General features: G+C 41.9%; 1 protein-coding gene across 1 annotated transcript in view; it reads right to left on the reverse strand.

The window, feature by feature from the left end:
• LOC132820699 (uncharacterized) overlaps window positions 1-19,021 on the reverse strand; it is a 110,744-nt gene that overhangs the window by 59,917 nt on the left and 31,806 nt on the right. The window contains exons 3-5 of the mRNA XM_060832950.1: window positions 16,705-16,955; window positions 5,834-5,920; window positions 3,203-3,277 (exon numbers count right to left, since the gene is read on the reverse strand). Coding sequence (XP_060688933.1) covers window positions 3,203-3,277; window positions 5,834-5,920; window positions 16,705-16,955 — 413 coding nt within the window. The remainder of the gene's footprint in view (window positions 1-3,202; window positions 3,278-5,833; window positions 5,921-16,704; window positions 16,956-19,021) is intronic.

Below are 19,021 nucleotides of genomic sequence, written 5' to 3' on the forward strand. Positions count from 1 at the left end.
TGACCTCCCAACTCCTGTACTCAATACTCTGACCAATAAAGAAAAGCATACCATACGCCTTCTTCACTATCCTATTTACCTGCGACTTCACTTTCAAGGAGCTATGAATCTGCACTCCAAGGTCTCCTTGTTCAGCAACACTCCCTAGGACCTTACCATTAAGTGTATAAGTTCAGCGAAGATTTGCTTTCCCAAAATGCAGCACTTCACATTTATCTGAATTAAACTCCACCTGCCACTTCTCAGCCCATTGGCCCATCTGATCAAGATCCCATTGTAATTTGGGGAGAAAGTGAGGTCTGCAGATGCTGGAGATCAGAGCTGAAAATGTGTTGCTGGAAAAGCGCAGCAGGTTAGGCAGTATCCAAGGAAGCATCACCTACCACCCTACCAACCCATCTCCTCCACCTCCCGCTCCTCCGGCCTTGAGCCCCACCCCTCCAACTGCCACCAGGACAGAACCCCACTGGTTCTCACCTACCACCCCACAACTTTCATATACAGCGTATCATCCGCCGTCATTTCTGCCACCTCCAAACGGACCCCACCACCAGGAATATATTTCCCTCCCCTCCATTACCAGCATTCCGAAAAGACCACTCCCTCCATGACTCCTTCGTCAGGTCCACACCACCCCACCAACCCAACCTCCACTCCCGGCACCTTCACCTGCAACCGCAAGAAATGCAAAACTTGCGCCCACACCTCCTCCCTTACCTCTCTCCAAGGCCCAAGGGATCCTTCCATATCCACCACAAATCCACCTGCACCTCCACACACATCATCTATTGATCCGTTGCACCCAATGTGGCCTCCTCTATATTGGTGAGACAGGCCGCCTACTTGCGGAACGTTTCAGAGAACACCTCTGGGACACCCGGACCAACCAAGCCAACCATCCCGTGGCTCAATACTTTAACTCCCCCTCCCACTCCACCAAGGACATGCAGGTCCTTGGACTCCTCCACCGCCAGACCATAACAACACGACGGTTGGAGGAAGAGCGCCTCATCTTCCGCCTAGGAACCCTCCAAACACAAGGGATGAACTCAGATTTCTCCAGCTTCCTCATTTCCCCTCCCCCCACCTTGTCTCAGTCAAATCCCTCGAACTCAGCACCGCCTTCCTAACCTGCAATCTTCTTCCTGACCTCTCCGCCCCCACCCCACTCCGGCCTATCACCCTCACCTTGACCTCCTTCCACCTATCGCATCTCCATCGCCCCTCCCCCAAGTCCCTCCTCCCTACCTTTTATCTTAGCCTGCTGGACACACTTTCCTCATTCCTGAAGAAGGGCTTATGCCCGAAACATCGAATCTCCTGGTCCTTGGATGCTGCCTGACCTGCTGCACTTTTCCAGCACCACATTTTCAGCCCGTTGTAATTTGAGGTAACCTTCTTCACTGTCCACTACACCTCCAGTTTTGGAGTCATCTGCAAACTTACTAACTGTACCTCTTATACTCACATCCAAATCATTTATATAAATGACGAAAAGTAGAGGACCCAGCACCGATCCTTGTGGCACTCCACTGGTCATAGGCCTCCATTCTGAAAAACAACCCTCCACCACCACCCTCTGTCTTCTACCTTTGAGCCAGTTCTGTATTCAAATGGCTAGTTCTCCCTGTATTCCCTGAGATCTAACCTTGCTCACCAGTCTCCCATGGGGAACCTTGTTGATGCCTTACTGGAGTCCATATAGGTCATATCTACCGCTCTGCCCTCATCAATCCTCTTTGTTACTTCTTCAAAAAACTCAATCAAGTTTGTGAGACACGATTTCCCATGCACAAAGCTATGTGAACTATCCCTAATCAGTCCTTGCCTTTCCAAATACATGCTGAAAATACATGTACATCCTGTCCCTCAGGATTCCCTCCAACAACTTGCCCACCACTGATATCAGGCTCAATGGTCTGATAGTTCCCTAGCTTGTCCTTACCATCCTTCTTAAACAGTGGCACCACGTTAGCAAACCTCCAGTCTTCCTGCACCTCACCTGTGACTATCGATGATACATATATCTCAGCAAGAGGCCCAGCAATCACTTCTATAGCTTCCCACAGAGTTCTAGGGTACACCTATCAGGTCCTGGGGATTTATCCACCTTTATGCATTTCAAGACATTCAGCACTTCCTCCTCCATAATATGGACATTTTTCAAGATGTCACCATGTATTTCCCAACATTCTATATCTTCCATATCCTATTCCACAGTAAATACTGTTGCAAAATGCTTGTTTAGTATCTCACCCATTTTCTGCTGCTCCACAAAAAGGCTGCCTTGCTGATCTTTGAGGGCCCCTATTCTCTCCTTAGTTACCCTTTTGTCGTTAATATATTTGTAAAAACCCTTTGGATTCTCCTGAATTCTATTGGCTAAAGCTATCTCATGTCCCCTTTTTGCCCTCCTGATTTCCCTCTTATGTATACTCCTACTGCCTTCATATTCTTCTAAGGATTCACTTGATCTATCCTGTCTATACCTGACATATGCTTCCTTCTTTTTCTTAACCAAACCCTCAATTTCTTTAGTCATCCAGCATTCCCTATACCTACCAGCCATTCCTTTCACCCTGACAGGAATATACTTTCTCTGGATTCTTGTTATCTCATTTCTGAAGGCTTCCTATTTTCCAGCCATCCCTTTACCTGTGAACATCTGCCTCCAATCAGCTTTTGAAAGTTCTTGCCTAATAGCATCAAAATTGGCCTTTCTCCAATTTAAAACTTCAACTTTTAGATCTGGTCTATCCTTTTCCATCACTTTTTTTTAAATCTAATAGAATTATGATCGTTGGCCCCAAAGTGCTCCCCCACTGAGACTTCAGTCACCTGCCCTGCCTTATTTCCCAAAAGTAGATCAAGTTTTGCACCTTCTCTTGTAGGTACATCCACATACTGAATCAGCATGAAGGTTTATGCTGGTGAAGAAGGTGTGAGAGGGACTATCAGGAAACCTATGCCTCAAAGCATTGAAAACTCAGATTTCTGTTGCATGTCAGCTGCTGTAGTGAAGGCAAGCAAGCAATCAATCTCAGATAGCGGTGTTCTTCCACTGGCGCACTGTCCAGTTTACACAGTGTTAAGGGTTCCAGGTTGTAAACAGCAGTCACCACAAAAGCCTTACTGTAGATATGCAATTAGACACGTGCCTCCATCTCGCACAGGGAGCCAGCAATGGCAGGAGATGATTTACCTGACAGTAATTGAGAATTTCAATCAGTGAGGACTGCTGACCTCCATTTGCAGAGCTGTCTGATGTGCCACTAACCTGAATAATTGAAGAACAAATATGTTAGCTGTCTTTGAACATCACGTGCTGTGTTAGATATATGGACTGAAGACTTTGCACATTATAAAGAAAAGAAAGTTCTACAGAAGGTGCCTTTAGCTTGTTTTCACTTAAACGGTAAACATCAATATTGTGGGGAACTGAGCATGAAGAGAACAGGTTTAAAAGATGATTACAATAATTAGTGCCTGTTCTTGAACATGGGCTTGCTTCTGGAATGCAGGTTCCCATTAAATATGTAGTATTTATTCAAATATCATCATTGCGTCTCGATTAAAACTGCAGCTTTTAATAGGAAAATAGTTTAAATAGTTGGCACTGCTATTATGTGACACAACAGGATGGTGGGATTGTGAACAGCCCCAAAATATACCACATAGACACAATGTCACCTTGTTAGGGGAAAAGCTTGTTCACGTTTGCAAAACCGAGAGCACAGGGGTCAATCTTCATGCCTGAATGAATAGGTCTAACATTAGGCCTCAGGCCTCAGTATCACTGAAGCAGACAACTACAGACATGTAATCGTGACTGGCCCAGGTAGCTCTCTGGACAGGAGGTCTCAAAGATCAGTCAGATTGCTATGTTGCCAAAAGATAGGAAGGTGGCAGAAAAGAGGGTCGCGTTCTGCAGTGGTGGCTGACAGCAATTTACATGTAATGATAATTTAGGGTGAGAATGAATATTCCTACTCCTGGTTCCATGGTTTAAAAGTGGATTGATTAGAGCATCGTGTTTCACTTAAAGGATTAAACCACGTGTAGCTGTTTTTCCAAAGTGCAGCTTGTGCAGACTCTCAAAAGGACACAGCAATTTTCAGAAGGGCACTCAAACAAGGTTACGACCCATTATCCTCACATGGAAAGGGTCTAATGTCTGTTCCACATGTAGCCCTGGATGCCTAAACGTTTTCTCAATACCAATATGGCAGACTGTACATTACTTGGCTCGAAATGAATGTGCTTACTGTCTGCCATGTTGGAGGATTAGGCCAACAGAAAATGTATGGGATGTTAAATATCCAGGGCCAACTATACCAACACTCATCGAGCTTTCATCTCTCCTTCTATTGAGTTAGAGAAGTATATTATTGTTGGTTCACAAGATGGGGTTTCACTGACATTTCCATTTGCTTTGATCCCAGTTGACAGTAATACTGGACAGGTCAGATTCCAGAATGAAACCTGGCTGGATAGTTCATATTTCTAATCTTTGCAGTTGGTTAATGTGAGACTTAATCAACTGAACCATATTCAGACATTGTTGAAAGTGTTCTTTAACAACAGAATATAAGTTTATTGACGAAAGATAGAATAAACAAAGCTATGAAAGCAGCTGGGACGATCTAATGTAAATTCAAAACAAAGTTTCAACATGTTCCCAATACTATCCATTACAGAAACTCAATCCCAGAAAAATATCACCACTACCTTTGTGCCTGGGCTTCAAACATTGGTGGGGTGGCAGGGTGGCTCAGGGGTGAGCACTGCTGCTGCAAAGCACCAGGGACCCGGGTTTGATTTCACCCTTGGGTGATTGTCTGTATGGAGTCTGCACATTCTCCCTGTATCTAAATGGATGCTCTGGTTTCCTTTGCCCAGTCTAAAAGATGTCCAGGTGAGGTGGATTGGCTCAATTGCTCCACAGTCTCCAAGGATATGCAGGCTAAGTAGATTAGCCATAGGATATGCAGGGTTACAAGGATGGCGTGGGTCTGAGTGGGATGCTCCTTGGAGGATCGGTGTGGACTTGATAGGCTGAATTGTTTGCTTCCACACTGTAGGAATTCTATACCTCTACTTTCTTAGTTCTAACAGCTTGAAGACTTTTACCTAAACTCTCCTAGTTTGGAAGTTCCGCAGACTAGAAACCACATCTGCTGAGGTGACTGGTTCCCCTAAACTGACTGAAGAATCTAGTTCTCGTGCAGGGAAAAAAACCCTAAAATTTGCTTCTGAATTTGACTCCTGATTCTTCGTATATCTGAAGTCAAAATAAAACTAATTATCTTAACATATTTGTTCTGCCTGCCATAAACCGAACATTATAAAGATGTTATCCATTAACACCGCAGAGATTCTCCCAGGCATTGTATTGCAATCACTAGCTTTTTTGGAATTGCTGTATTTATGTCACTATGACAAACTAACATCCTGACTTTACAAACATCCTGCACAGAATTGACTCACATTCACCTGCCTCCAGTTTAAAATCCAAATCCCCAATGTAATACACCATTTATTATCCATGTCAGCCCTAGTTGGCTTTGAAAAAAATATCTGAGCATTCCAGCTCCATGTGGAAACAATAAGAAGTTGCATTTATACAAAATGGCATCTTCAATTTAGAAAACGTGTCGATAATTTTTGCAGAGGGGGGAGAAAATAGTGATCATTTAGGTCAGCACAACTTTGAGGGCCAAGGGTCTGTACTGTTCTATGTTCTATGTGTTAAGTCATTGGAAGGAGAGCTAGGAGAAGTGACTGAAAGAATAGCTGTAAAATAGCATAGTTTCATGCAAGATGACATACTTACATAGTCTGGCATTGCATCAGATTCCTCATCATAATATTCTTCATAATCTTCATACTCCAGTAGTCTCCTTACTGGAGCAGGTCGCACCTTAAAGAAACAGAAACAAGAGAAGTCCACTGAAAAATCACTTAAATGGGTGACCGGACGTGCATTATTCTGCATTGAAAAGCTTTGAACTCTGAACCATGACATCGCTACAAATCTAAATTCATTACCTAAACCTTATATGGTTGTGACTTTGGTGATGTTCTCTGAATATTTATAGAAGGTTCCAAATGTGTTGTATTGCTTTACACAGAATAGTGCATGTGAATGGAAAAGATAATTAATTTCATGTTATAAGCCAAAATAAAGCAGCAAACTCCACATCATAGCATAACCTGCAATGTAATAATAACAAGGAAATGTCTGTTGGTTGAAAGCTAAACATTAATCAGGACACAGTGAAAGCTCCCCTCCTAATAGTACTTTTTCCTTCCAGCTGAATGGCTTGGCTTATCTTTATGCCCTTCAGAAAGTCATCGGGTCCAAAAAAAACTGAAAACTTTCAGGCCTCCTGAAGTTGACTCTGGTCAGTTGGCAGGGCTACATCTTTAACTCCCCGTCTAATTGAGCAGTTTGTTCTTTTGGATTGTAGATCATTTAGATATTCGAAAGCCCATGTTCTTACTTCACAACAAGAAGTGTACAAAGAAGCTGGAGATTTCAAGATTGAAACATTTTCTTAGTAAGATGCATTAATGCCTTTTAAGTTCGATTCAATCTTTATTGCTTTCTCAGTGATTTTACATTAGTAACATGTGCATTTCTTAATCCATGTAATTATCTCAATAAATAAATCCATTACTTCTAACCTGAACATCATAATCTGACAGTGTGCCAATTACTGCCTTCTGAAGTAGGCAGCAAAATGTGATACACATCCCAGGAGGTTGATGCTGCAAATTTCTTTGGCTAATGGATGATTATTACTAATGTTCCATACTCATTCCACATATAAAAGGTGTAAACTTCAAATCATTGGGGAATCACTCTGCTTATAGAAACTGCTTTTCTGTCTTGACAACAAAGTGAAATATTCAAAGTCTTTCTATGTCAAAATTCTAATCAAAGACTAATTTCTTTTCAGTCTCTGCTCTGTAAACCAACAATAAAGAAATTGCTGGAGAAACTCAGCAAGTCTTTTTTGCTCTTGTATCTTGACAAAATATCATTGAAGCAAATTAAAGACAAAAGGAAACATCCACAGATTAAAAGCAACATGGAGGGTTCATATTGACAGCAAATACAATTTTTTAAATGCCATTAACAAAACTAGACAATGCTTCAGACTTACAGTAAAGATGTGTAGTAATAAACTGGAGATTTGCCTTCCCCTTTATAAAGAGGTTGCAACTTAGAGTCATAGAGATGTACAGTACAGAAACAGACCCTTCGGTTCAACCCATCCATGCCGACCAGATATCCCAACCCAATCTAGTTCCACCTGTCAGCACCCAGCCCATATCCCTCCAAACCCTTCCGATTCATATACCCATCCAGATGCCTTTTAAATGTCGCAATTGTACCAACCTCCACCACTTCCTCAGGCTGCTCATTCTATACCCGTACCACCCTCTGCATGAAAAAGTTGCCCCTTAGGTCTCTTTTATATCTTTCCCCTCTCACCCTAAACCTATGCCCTCTAGTTCTGGACTCCCCAACCCCAGGGAAGAGACTTTGTCTATTTATCCTATCCATCCGCCTCATGATTTTATAAACTAATTCAGGATAAATTAAACTTGATACATATATGGGAACTTAGTTTTATATCCAACAACAACTGTTTTCCTGGCAACTTTATAGAAGCTGACTTTTGAAAAGTTACTCTTCTGCTTCACTGTAATACTAGAATTATCAATACCCATAGTTATGGTAACACTGCAAACATGCAATATAATAGCTTTATTAATAACTGCATGCATAAAAAATATTAAAAATTGAAGTCCCAATGACTCTGAAGGCCAAATAGCACATGCTCATTGAGTACACAGGAGAAGAGTATGAAGCAGAATGTACACAGACCAAGTCCGGGTTTCAGAGCCTGGTTTCTGCCATAAATGCAGTTCCCTACATCTGCGATGTAACTGGGATTGGGAAAATCCAACTTCATCTGGGTACTCCCGAAATAAGGAAATTATGTTCTGACCTCAAACTTAGTCACCCTTTCTTGTTCATTCATGGGATATGGGTGTCACTGGCTGGGCCAGCATTTATTGCCCATCCCTACTTGTCCTTGACAAGGTGATGATGAACTGCCCTCTTAAACTGTTGCAGTCCATGTGCTGTAAGTAGACTCTGAGGCAAGTACTGAGGGAATCATGATTTTGGCTCAGCGACAGTGAAGGAATATATTTGCAATATTGCAATACTGGCAATACATTTCCAAGTCAGGGTGATGAGGACTTGGAAGGGAACTTGTAGGTGATGGTGTTTCCATGTATCAGCTGATAGATCCTTCTAGACGGTAGCGGTCATGAACTTGCTATCTAACGATATTTGTTTAATGTCTGCAATGCATCTTATTGACGGCACACACTGACTGCTGCTGCTGAGTGCCGGTGGTAGAGGTAGTGTGCGTGTGTGGTTGGGATGTTTATCAAGCGGGCTACTTTGTCCTGGATGGTGTCAAGTTTATTGAGTGTTGTTAAAAGTACTGACTTTTGTCTTGTGGATGGTGAACAGATTTTGGGGAGTCAGGAGGTGAGTTACTTGATTCAGGATTCCTAGTCTCTGACCTGCTCTTGTAGCCACAAAATTCATGGGGATAGACCTAGGTCCCAAGATCTGGAATAATCTTTCTACACTACGGTGTCTGACAAACCCATGTTCTTCTATGCTTAAAATTTGCCTTTTTGATCAAGCTTTTGGTCTCCTGACCTAATTTCTTCTCATGTGGCTGAGTGTCATCATTTGATTTATAATGTTTCTGTGACGCACCTTGGATCATTTCATTATGTTAAGCGAGTCACATAAACCTAAGGCTTTCTTTTACTTTTTTAACACAAGTTGCCGTTGACTGCTGTAACTTGTACAAGCCACGAAACCACAACCTGCGTCCCTGAGAGACAAGTAAAGCTTCATCTGGAGTATGGAAGGTTATAACTCCTTTCAGCTGGTTTATTTAGACAGATGGATCTAGAATTATACTTATTGCTTAACTCATTCCCCAGGCTCTGTCTCTAAACTAATTTTGGACAATATGTCCGAATCGCAGGTTGTAATGAGGGACCTGAGAATTCAAAGCTGTGGTCTCTGTCTGCAAAGATAAGTTGATATTTAACGATTTGTTTTCAACAATAAAAGAGGACATTCTTGTTTTTAGAGAAACCAGACCAAAGAATTTTGTTTCTGAAATTCTTACAACAAATGCATAAACAACAAGCAGATGAATTAACCTTGCTTCACATTCTCCCCTTTGCTCTACTAGCTAATCTTATCAAATAGCTCTCGGAGTTTAGCCAGGCTTAACTGGTGAGGGCATTGTGTGGGAGTACTAACTGCATTTGATGCCCTGGTGAAACCTGGGCATAGGAGCACTGATTCCCCACCAACACTGATCCATCGCGTGGAGTCATAAACTTTAGGACAGTAATTGAGAGGGAAGATAAACAAGTATGCTCCTCTGTTTACTGTCCAATAATATCATGGTACCAGAGAGAGTAAAACCCTTATCTAAGTTTAATGCCTCCACAGAAAGGGTGAGGCAGTGCAGCACTCTGAGGGCTATGCACCGTTGTGTCAGCCTGGCGATGAGATTAACAAGAATTTAAAAAGTCACAGTTGAAAGAGACCGATGCCTTTAAAAAAAAATGCTTGCATTTCCAGTGACTGACTTGGAGAAATTTTACAATCAAATTTCGTGTTTTAAAACCTTAATTTGAAAAAAATACTGAAAGCAACATTAAATAAGCACTACTTGCTAAGCAACAAGTATTCCAAACTACAGAGACTCTATTCCTTATGGCTGTGGTTCTGCCCGCCGAGCTGGAAGTTTTTGCTGCAAACGTTTCGTTCCCTGGCTAGGGAACATCATCAGTGCTGTTGGAGCCTTGTGTGAAGCGCTGCTTTGATGTTTCTTCCGGTATAAATACCAGAAGAAACATCAAAGCAGCGCTTCACACGAGGCTCCAACAGCACTGATGATGTTCCCTAGCCAGGGAACGAAACGTTTGCAGCAAAAACTTCCAGCTCGGCGAGCAGAACCACAACAACGGATACCCGAGCTACAAATCTTCAATCAGATTTTAATTCCTTATGGCTCCCTGTAACCCCATGATCTCCACAGGGTGACTGTATGTAAAGATTACCACCACAGTCACTCCCAGTTTCCAATGGGTTAATATCTCCTCAAGGTATAATGCTGAATATTACAGAAAGATGTTTTCCCTTATAGTCAGAGAATTCCTAAACGACCAGCAGCAGTAAGGCCTAGTCCAGCAATTTTTCCACCAAGTCTTTCCAGAAGACAACATCCAGGTCTTTAGAGACCATCCTCCCTTGTACCTTCTGCTGGTTCACAGAAAGGCAGTTCATTCTATTCTGCTGACCATACTATGATCATATTTAATGTAGCCTTTTGTCTCTGTAAGATCTCTCTTTCTCTCCAAATCTCTGAGACATATTGACTGCCCACATTTAGCCCAGTTGCTCTTGCCTTTCTTCTCATATGTGACCATTTTCACCTAACTTTCATTAAGTCTCAATGTGAGCTCCCTGTTCCCATGGTAACCAGGCTGTTGTGGACAGAATACTTAACAGATCACATTTTCCTTTCACTATTCCATCTTACCTTACATTAACGAGATAGCTCCTAAACAAAGTATTATAAAACCTGTCAAAAGAAAGGTCTGGTGACATTCATCTAACCTGTAACATACTGCATGAAGAAGACGATAAATATTAACATAAGTTTGCCTCATGAATAGGACTCAATGTCTCAAACATGTGACCAGTTTCAGTTAAGTTAAGCTTGGACCTTATTACATTTACCCATTTCTTGAAATCAGATTTTTACTTTGAGTATGCAATTGAGTAAAATACACTGCATCGAAGTTTCATTCTTATTTAAGTATGCAATTAAATTAATATTGTTTGTCTTACAATTGGGGATAAATTTTAAAATATAATATCTTTATGACTGAAAACAAAAGAAGTTAAGCATGTTCAGCAAATTGATCGGCATGAACAAGGTCAAAGTTTGTTTACATTTTGTAACGCACTACCTTAAAATATTTGTCCCTCTTTCTAATTTGTTCTTTCAAATACCAATCATTCTTATTTTATTTCTGATGTCCATAATTCACATTTTAAACTACAGCCAAAAATGTGATTTAAACAATGCAGGTCATAGATTTCTTTTGCTAATGTACCCAATCGGTTCAATAGGTTCAGCTCCAGTAACACTCATGAATATTGTCACCATTCAAGGGTAACAGTCAACAGATTGGATTGGTGGCCAAACTAACAGCTTCAATATTTATTCCTTCCATCAACAAACATACTGTAGCAGTTGTGTGAACCATCTACACGATGCAACTCAGCAAGGCTCCTTCCACTGTCCAAACCCAGGGGAAATACATAGTAACACTACCATCTGAAAGTTCCTCCCCCAGCCACTCACCATTCTGACTTGAAAATAAATCTTTCAAAGTTGCTGGTTCAAAATCCTGGAATTCCCTCCCTAACAGTGATATGGGTCTACCTACACCATCTGACGGCAACTCAACACCACCTTCTAAAGGGCATTCAGGGATGGGTAACAAATGCTGGCCCAGCCAGCGTCATCCATGTCCCGTGAATAAATAAAAACAAACATTTCTTTTCCACGGTCTTTAAACTGGCCACGGTCTCATGCAACATCCCGCATTCAAAATGTCTGAATGTCATGATCTGCAATTGGTGCAACTCCGTGAGATGGGTCAGATATCTAGTCAGCTTCTGGGGTCCCTTTCCCAAGGGGGTCAATAGCCTGGATTCCAAAACGAAATAAAGTATGACTGATTACTTGGCAGTTTTGGTGAATTATGAGCATGAAGAAACATAGGGATGAGGATTGAATTGGCTGCAGTGGACTGGGAAAGGAGTCTGTGGAAAAGACAGCTGAAGAAAAATTACAGGCGTTTAAGAAAACAGTTCACGACTCACAGCACAGAGAGGAAGAATGGGATCTAGGAATGGATAAACCCACCGTGGAATCCAAGGAAGTTAATGATGGTATTAAATTAAAAGAAAAAAAAAACAAATGATGTGGCAAAGATTAGTGCTAAACCAGAGGATTGGGAAAATTTAAAAGATGACCAAAGAAAAATAAAGATAGAAGAGGATAAACATGAGGGCACATTAACAAGTAATATAGGATAACAAATAGCTGCTTTGAATATATAAAAAGGAAGAGAGTAGCCAAAGTGAACTCAGGCCCCTTTCAGAAAGAGGTGGGGAAATGATAATGGGTAATGAGGGAACCATAGGGTTGAATACACTGTTTGCATCTGTGTTCACTCTAGAGGATCCCAATAGCAGATTAAAAATACTAAACAATCAATGGTCTAAAGAAGCAGGGAGGAAATAAACACAATAATGATCACCAGACCTGATGGGTTACATCTTAGGAAATTAATGAAAGTAGCTGTGGAGATAGTGGATGCACTGGTAATAATCTTCCAAGAATCCTTAGATTCTGGAAACATTCCAGAGAATGTCATTGTCTATCATACGAGATGTAGTAGTTGAGTATTTAATAAAGTGTGATATGATCTATGATACAGCTAAAATCAAGCGCAACAAATGTATTGCAGATGTTTGACAAAGTATCAAGCAAGATAGATAAAGGGGAATTCGTAGACACAATATATTTGGAGTTCCAAAAAAGCATTCAATAAGGTAGCCCAGAAAATAATAATTAATAAGATATGGGCCCATGGCGTTGCAGGTAATATATCAGTAAAGATAGAGGTTTGGCTAATGGAAGACAGAGAGTTGGGATAAAGGGAGCATGTTCAGGATGGCAACCTGTAACTAGTGGAGTGCTACTGAAATCAACACAGGGGCCACAATTATTTACAATTACTTAGCTAATGGAAGTAAAGATACTATCACCAAGCTTGCAGATGACACCAAAATAAGTGTGGAGGCAAGTGCTGAGGATGATGCAGAATTGGGGCAAATGCTTGGCAGATGGAATACATTGTAGGAATATGTGAGGTAATGCACTTTGGCAAGAAGAACAGAACAACAGAAAAGCTGAATATCATTTAAACAGGGAAAGGGTGTGGAGAGCTGTAGTACAGAAGAATTTAGGAATCTTCAAGCATGAGTCACAAAAAGGTAACATCCAAGTCCGGCAGGTAATAGTGAAGGCAACAGTCGGTTGGCCTCAATTGCAAAAGGAATGGAGTATAGAAATAGGAAAGTCTTACTGAAACTATAAAGACTACAGGCGTAATACTGTTGACAGTTTTGATCCCCTGATCTAAGCAAAGATATATTGATGTTGGAGGCAGTCCAGAGAAGGTTCACCACAGTGATCCTGGGCATAGAGATATTTTCTTATGAGGAGAGGTTGAGTTATTTGGGCTTGTACTCATTGGAGTTTAGACAAATTTATTGAAATATATAAGACTTTTTGGAAGCTGGATAGGTTGATGCGGAGTGGTTGTTTCCTCTTTTAGCAGAGTCGAGGACCAGATAGCATAATTTCAGAACAAAAGGGTCGCACATTTAAGACTGAGATGAGGAAGCATTTCTTCTGTGGGTGGCAAGTAAGTGAAATTCTTCACTGCAGAGGGCTGTTGAGGCTGGGCAGTTTAGAATATTTGCTTTTGATTGGTGCCAACCCTTGAAATTAGCAAAGAAAACCAAAAGATTTAGGAAAGCTAACACAGCCAGCAAGAAGTTTATAATATGGTAAATGACCTGAACATAAGGTAGGACATATGAAAACAGATCTAATGCACTGTAAGTGTTGTGAGTCATGTGCTTGTAACTAAAGTTACTTCTACTGACCGAGAAAAGATATGGAGAGGCATAAAAAAGATTGATAACCACCAACCCCACCCCCTCCCCCCACCCCATCAAGGTTTGAAAGCACAAGGCTTATTTGATTGTGAAGGGTGTATGGTGAGAATAACCCAATTGTAGAGAGTATGATGACAAAATGCAATGTTAGCTCCAATACAGTGAATATCCAGTACTTACAAATATTTCTACTGCCTAATATGGCCCTTTTGTTAAATCCATATATTTTGACCGCTCCAGATTCAACCACTCCAATACTCTGCTGGTTGGCCTCACATCCTCCTCTCTCCATTAATTCTAAATTGTCTGAAACAGTTCCACACATATTCCGTCCTCTTTAAGCCCTGCTTACCTCTCACTCCCGACCTACCTTGGAGTCTCTGAAAGCATTCAGTTTAACATCTGCCTCTTTAATCTATCCCTGCACACTTGGTCTCACCTTAATCCATCTCACAATCCCTCCCTATCCTATCAAACTCCCATCCCCAAACACTGAAACTCTGGTCTTTAATCAAATCCCTTCTTTAGTTCACATTGACTTGCAGATCCTAGAGCTTACTGAGTCATATTATTAGGAATTCATTTCCGAAACCACACCAATTGCCTCACTGCCTCTAAACAACCTCCTCAAAAACTGTGACTTTGACTCCTCTTTATCTACACTTTATTTATAATATTTTCAATTTGCCGATTGGGAATTATGTACTTTTCATTACAGGTTAAAGCTTTTCCTGGCAACAGATAATTGACTACTGGGAGAACAAAATTCTAATTAATTGCTTTTCAAATTGTTTAATTAGGGGGATGTTCCTCTGGTCTTAGTAACCAAAGCAGTGTCAGTACTAAAGGCAGCACTATTAGAACCGTACACAATCCTTCCACAGCTCCCGCTCCACACACCTGCTGGGAGCTGCAGAGAATACATGTGACATGAGCATTTTCAAAATATCATCACTTCCCTGAAGGCTGCACAATGAGGGGAACATTATGTTCACGCTTTAATGGAGGCATATTCTCCCTTGTGAACCACCTTGACATTTTTACAAATTTCAATTCCTTCCTACCAAATCAAAACTGCTCCTGGTTGATCTGACAACTTTCAGCCTGGCATCTTTCAGCCTGGCATGCTTTACCATCGTCCTGTTAGTTCAAGCTGCCACTTTTCCTCACCTTCAGTTCAGACTGGTATTATTTAACTCCCTTCATTTTTCATCACTGAATTAACTCACACTGGCACTCAATTGTCTCTCTTATACTGTCCAAGTTGATTTCTCTTTCTTCTTCATACTGGCACCATCATTCAATTTGCATACTGCTGCCCTTCATCCCTTCTTCACTATTCATGCTCTCGTCCTTCACCTTTTCTTCATATTAGAACCCTACAACCCCTCTGCATGTTGGCACAGGACAGCCCCTCTGCATGTTGACATCCTACAATCCTCTGCACATTGGCACCCTTCAACCCCTCTACATATTGGCACCCTACATCCCCTCTGCATGTTGGCACACTACAGCCCCTCTGCATGTTGACACCCTACAACCCTCATTGGCACCTTACAACCCCTCTGCATGTTGGCATAGTGCAACCCCTCTGCATGTTGGCTCCCTTCAACCTTCTGCATGTTGGTATCCTACAACCCCGCTGCAGGTTGGCACTCTACCACCATCTGCATGTTGGCACTGTACAATCTTCTGCATGTTGGCACCCTACACCTTCTGCATGCTGACACCCTAAAACCCTCTGCATGTTGGCACCGTACAACCTTCCACATGCTGATACCCTACACCCCATTGCATGTTGACACTCTAAAACCCCTCTGCATGTTGGTACCCTACAACCTTCTGCATGCTGACACCCTACAACCCCTCTGCATGTTGGTACCCTACAACACCTGTGCATGTTGATACTCTACAATCCCTCTGCATGTTGGCACCCTACAACACCTCTGCATAATGGTACCGTACAACCCCTCTGCATGTTGGCACTCTACAACCTTCCACATGTTGTCACCCCACAACCCCTCAGCATGTTGGCACCATACAACCTCTCTGCACGTTGGCACCCTGCAACCTTCTGCATGTTGGCACCCCACAGCCCCTCTGCATGTTGGCACCCCACAACCCCTCTGCATGTTGGCACCCCACAGCCCCTCTGCACGTTGGCACTCTACAGATGTTCTGCATGAAGCATCTTTCATCCGTTCCATGTGCTTTTGCCTTTCATCCCTACCATACGCTGGCACTCTTTGTTCCCTACATCTTTGTTCTCATCTTTGCACCCTTCATTCCCTCCTCATGATAGCACCATTCAACCCCTCTTTGTTGTTCATGTGGCCACCCTTCATCCCTGTTCACACCTCCCTTCCTGTGCTCAACCTGTCAAAGAGAAATGGATGACCATGTTGGTCATATTTGATTGGCTGATTGTTATTCCAATTTGTATTCTGTGCTTCATGTTCATGTAATTTGGCAGGTCTGGTTGCAAATTTACCTGGCTCTGAGAATATTGGTCTCAGGCAAGACCCAAACAAAAACATGGCATATGGTCAAAAGTCACAATCTGCTCACTTATTTTCTTAATGGAATCAGTTGGAGTGAATGATCAAACTATGCACATCACCTATCAGGAAATCACTCACAGTCCAAAATCAGTCACACTTCAGTAAGTTAATCAGCATCCACAATGTCTAACACATTAAAAAGACATTAACAGTGACCTTCAAACAAGCCAGACAAATAGGAGGTTGGAATTATGTACTGAGACTAGGGCATCCTTTTACATATTTAGCTTTATACAATTCTGCATGATGATTTACCATAGTGTGTAGTCTCCTCTTTTTTAATCTCACTTCCTTGTAGTTGACTGGTCTGTCCATCTGGCTGCTTGATGGAACAAATGTTTTCCTTTTGCCTGATTGGAGCCCACAAGGCTGATGAGTAATGATCCCAGCATGCCTATTGTCAGTGAGACGTTGCTCTTGGTAACCAGTGCTTTCAGGTTCCGCATCAGATAGATTGATTTCTCCAGTGCCGTGTTCCCTAGGGTTATTGCTTCTGGTACTTTTCACTGCAATAACAACAGCCTTTGTTAATGTTTTCATTATAAAAATCTTCAACACTTTATATTGCACAAATGCAGCATTCACTTTCATTGATGTGCATAGTATCATTGGACCAAACTGGGCAAGTATTAAGATGCATATTTGTAGACTGGCACATAACAGCTCGGGATTTACATCAAGGTAATCATGGCAGGAGGCAACTAGAAATATTTTTGTGCACACGAAATGACAGGTGTAGAAATTCCCATCAAAATTATTGCAGTTTTAAATCACCATGTTTAATGTGGCATGTAGACTCTTCGTGTAGAAGGCAACTCTGGTAGTTGCTGTTCTATATATTTGGAAATTTCATTATGAATACTTGGAATGCACAATGTTTTGGATGCTTTCTGTTACTTAGAGAAATTATCATGTAAAGATTTGCTCCCTGGATCTTCAGCAGACTGGACATTTGTTAGTTGACACTGATGTCAATATAGTTACTAGAGTGTCCAGATGCCTGGTTTTGTGCTGCACAGTCCAGTTTCAGCTAGTCTGCTCACTGTCCGTACCAGATGGCTTGACATCCAGCAATTTGACCCTTACCTTAGCAAAGTACCAGCAAAAGCCTGAACATTTTCCTTTCCATTTCCAAGTGCCCATGCCAGCTTCAGTGTGATGCTCCTTTGCCTCAAACAGGATATTTTACCTCATGCAGTGAAGTTAATGTTATCGTCCATAGCACACAGAATTTGGTATAGTTACTGTGCCAGACACGTATTACTGCCAATTATTATGCACAATTGTTAAGTTCATCGGCACACAAGTGCCTGGGCTTACATGAAGGTAATAGATTACACTAGATTTTCATAGATAGATTTTCATTAACCAATGGCATTAATGGATATGGTGTAAGCATGGGCCTATGGGTTGTTCCAGAGATCAGCCACGGTCTCACTGAATAGCAGAATAGGTTTGTGCAGCTAAATGCCTCTTTCTGATCCTCTGCTCTTGTGTTCTAACCCTTCTTCCAAATCAGGTCCTCTCCATTCTACAGTTTCTCCGCAATCTTCTCCTAGCCTTTGTCCTGGAGAGGATGATCACAACAAGCCAAATGGGCAGGAGCAAATTAAGGTTGGTGACTGTAGTATAAATGTTAAATATTACTGTAAGCTAATAGGAGGCAGTATAGATCATCACTGTAAGTGATGTAATGCCACATGATCATGCTTTCTCTCTTGCAGCATCAAAGCAGGATGGAGTCCAGTCATAGGAAGAGACCTCTTCTCAATAAAGTTAATGTTTTCCTTACCTCAGCAGATTCGGTAAATATTCTTTAGCAGCACAGTCAGATGAAGAATATTATATGAGCAACTTATCTGCAATTTGCCACGTGGCAAGGCATAGACTCCTTCCTATGTCAGGAGTCAGGTGGAGTCCAGACAGCAGCACAAAAGGGATCTCTCCCCAAGTTTAAGGTGAGCCCTTGTGGTCACTTCATGCAGACCAATGTTTTCACTACCACTTCCCTTGTTTCAGTGGCAATGCTTTCACACACTGTGCTGAGTTGCAAAGTTGGAATCTACCTACTGTCCCTAAATAGATGGGGCTCTCGGAGCTAGCTTTGTAACTGGCTTCCTCAGAAAGGGTATGATGTTCAGCTCCTTGCCTTTTTGGGATCCTGACATTAGGATTAGCAATTCCAGTGTCAAAACGATGCTACCAGGAACACTTCTAGCAGAAACCAACTCATGCAATGAAAGCAACTTCTCTCCCAACGTCAGCAAAACTAAAGAACTAATCATTGACTTCAGAAAAAAGGAGAATACGCCCTTACCTACATCAACAGAACTGAGTTTGAGGGTGGAGAGGGTCAATTTCCTCTGAGTGATGATAATTGGCAACCTGTCCTGGATTTCCCACGTAGGTGCGATGGTCAAGAAGGCACTGCCACACTGCCTCTTCCTCAGGCAGCTCTGGAAATGTGGCCTGTCCAGAAGGACCCTCACCACTTCTACAGATGCAACATAGAAAGCATACAGTCTGGGTACATAACAGCCTGGTATGGCAATAACTGCTCTGCCCAGGACCA

Source organism: Hemiscyllium ocellatum, chromosome 12 (assembly GCF_020745735.1).
Source record: "Hemiscyllium ocellatum isolate sHemOce1 chromosome 12, sHemOce1.pat.X.cur, whole genome shotgun sequence".
NCBI classification, from domain to species: Eukaryota; Metazoa; Chordata; class Chondrichthyes; order Orectolobiformes; family Hemiscylliidae; genus Hemiscyllium; species Hemiscyllium ocellatum.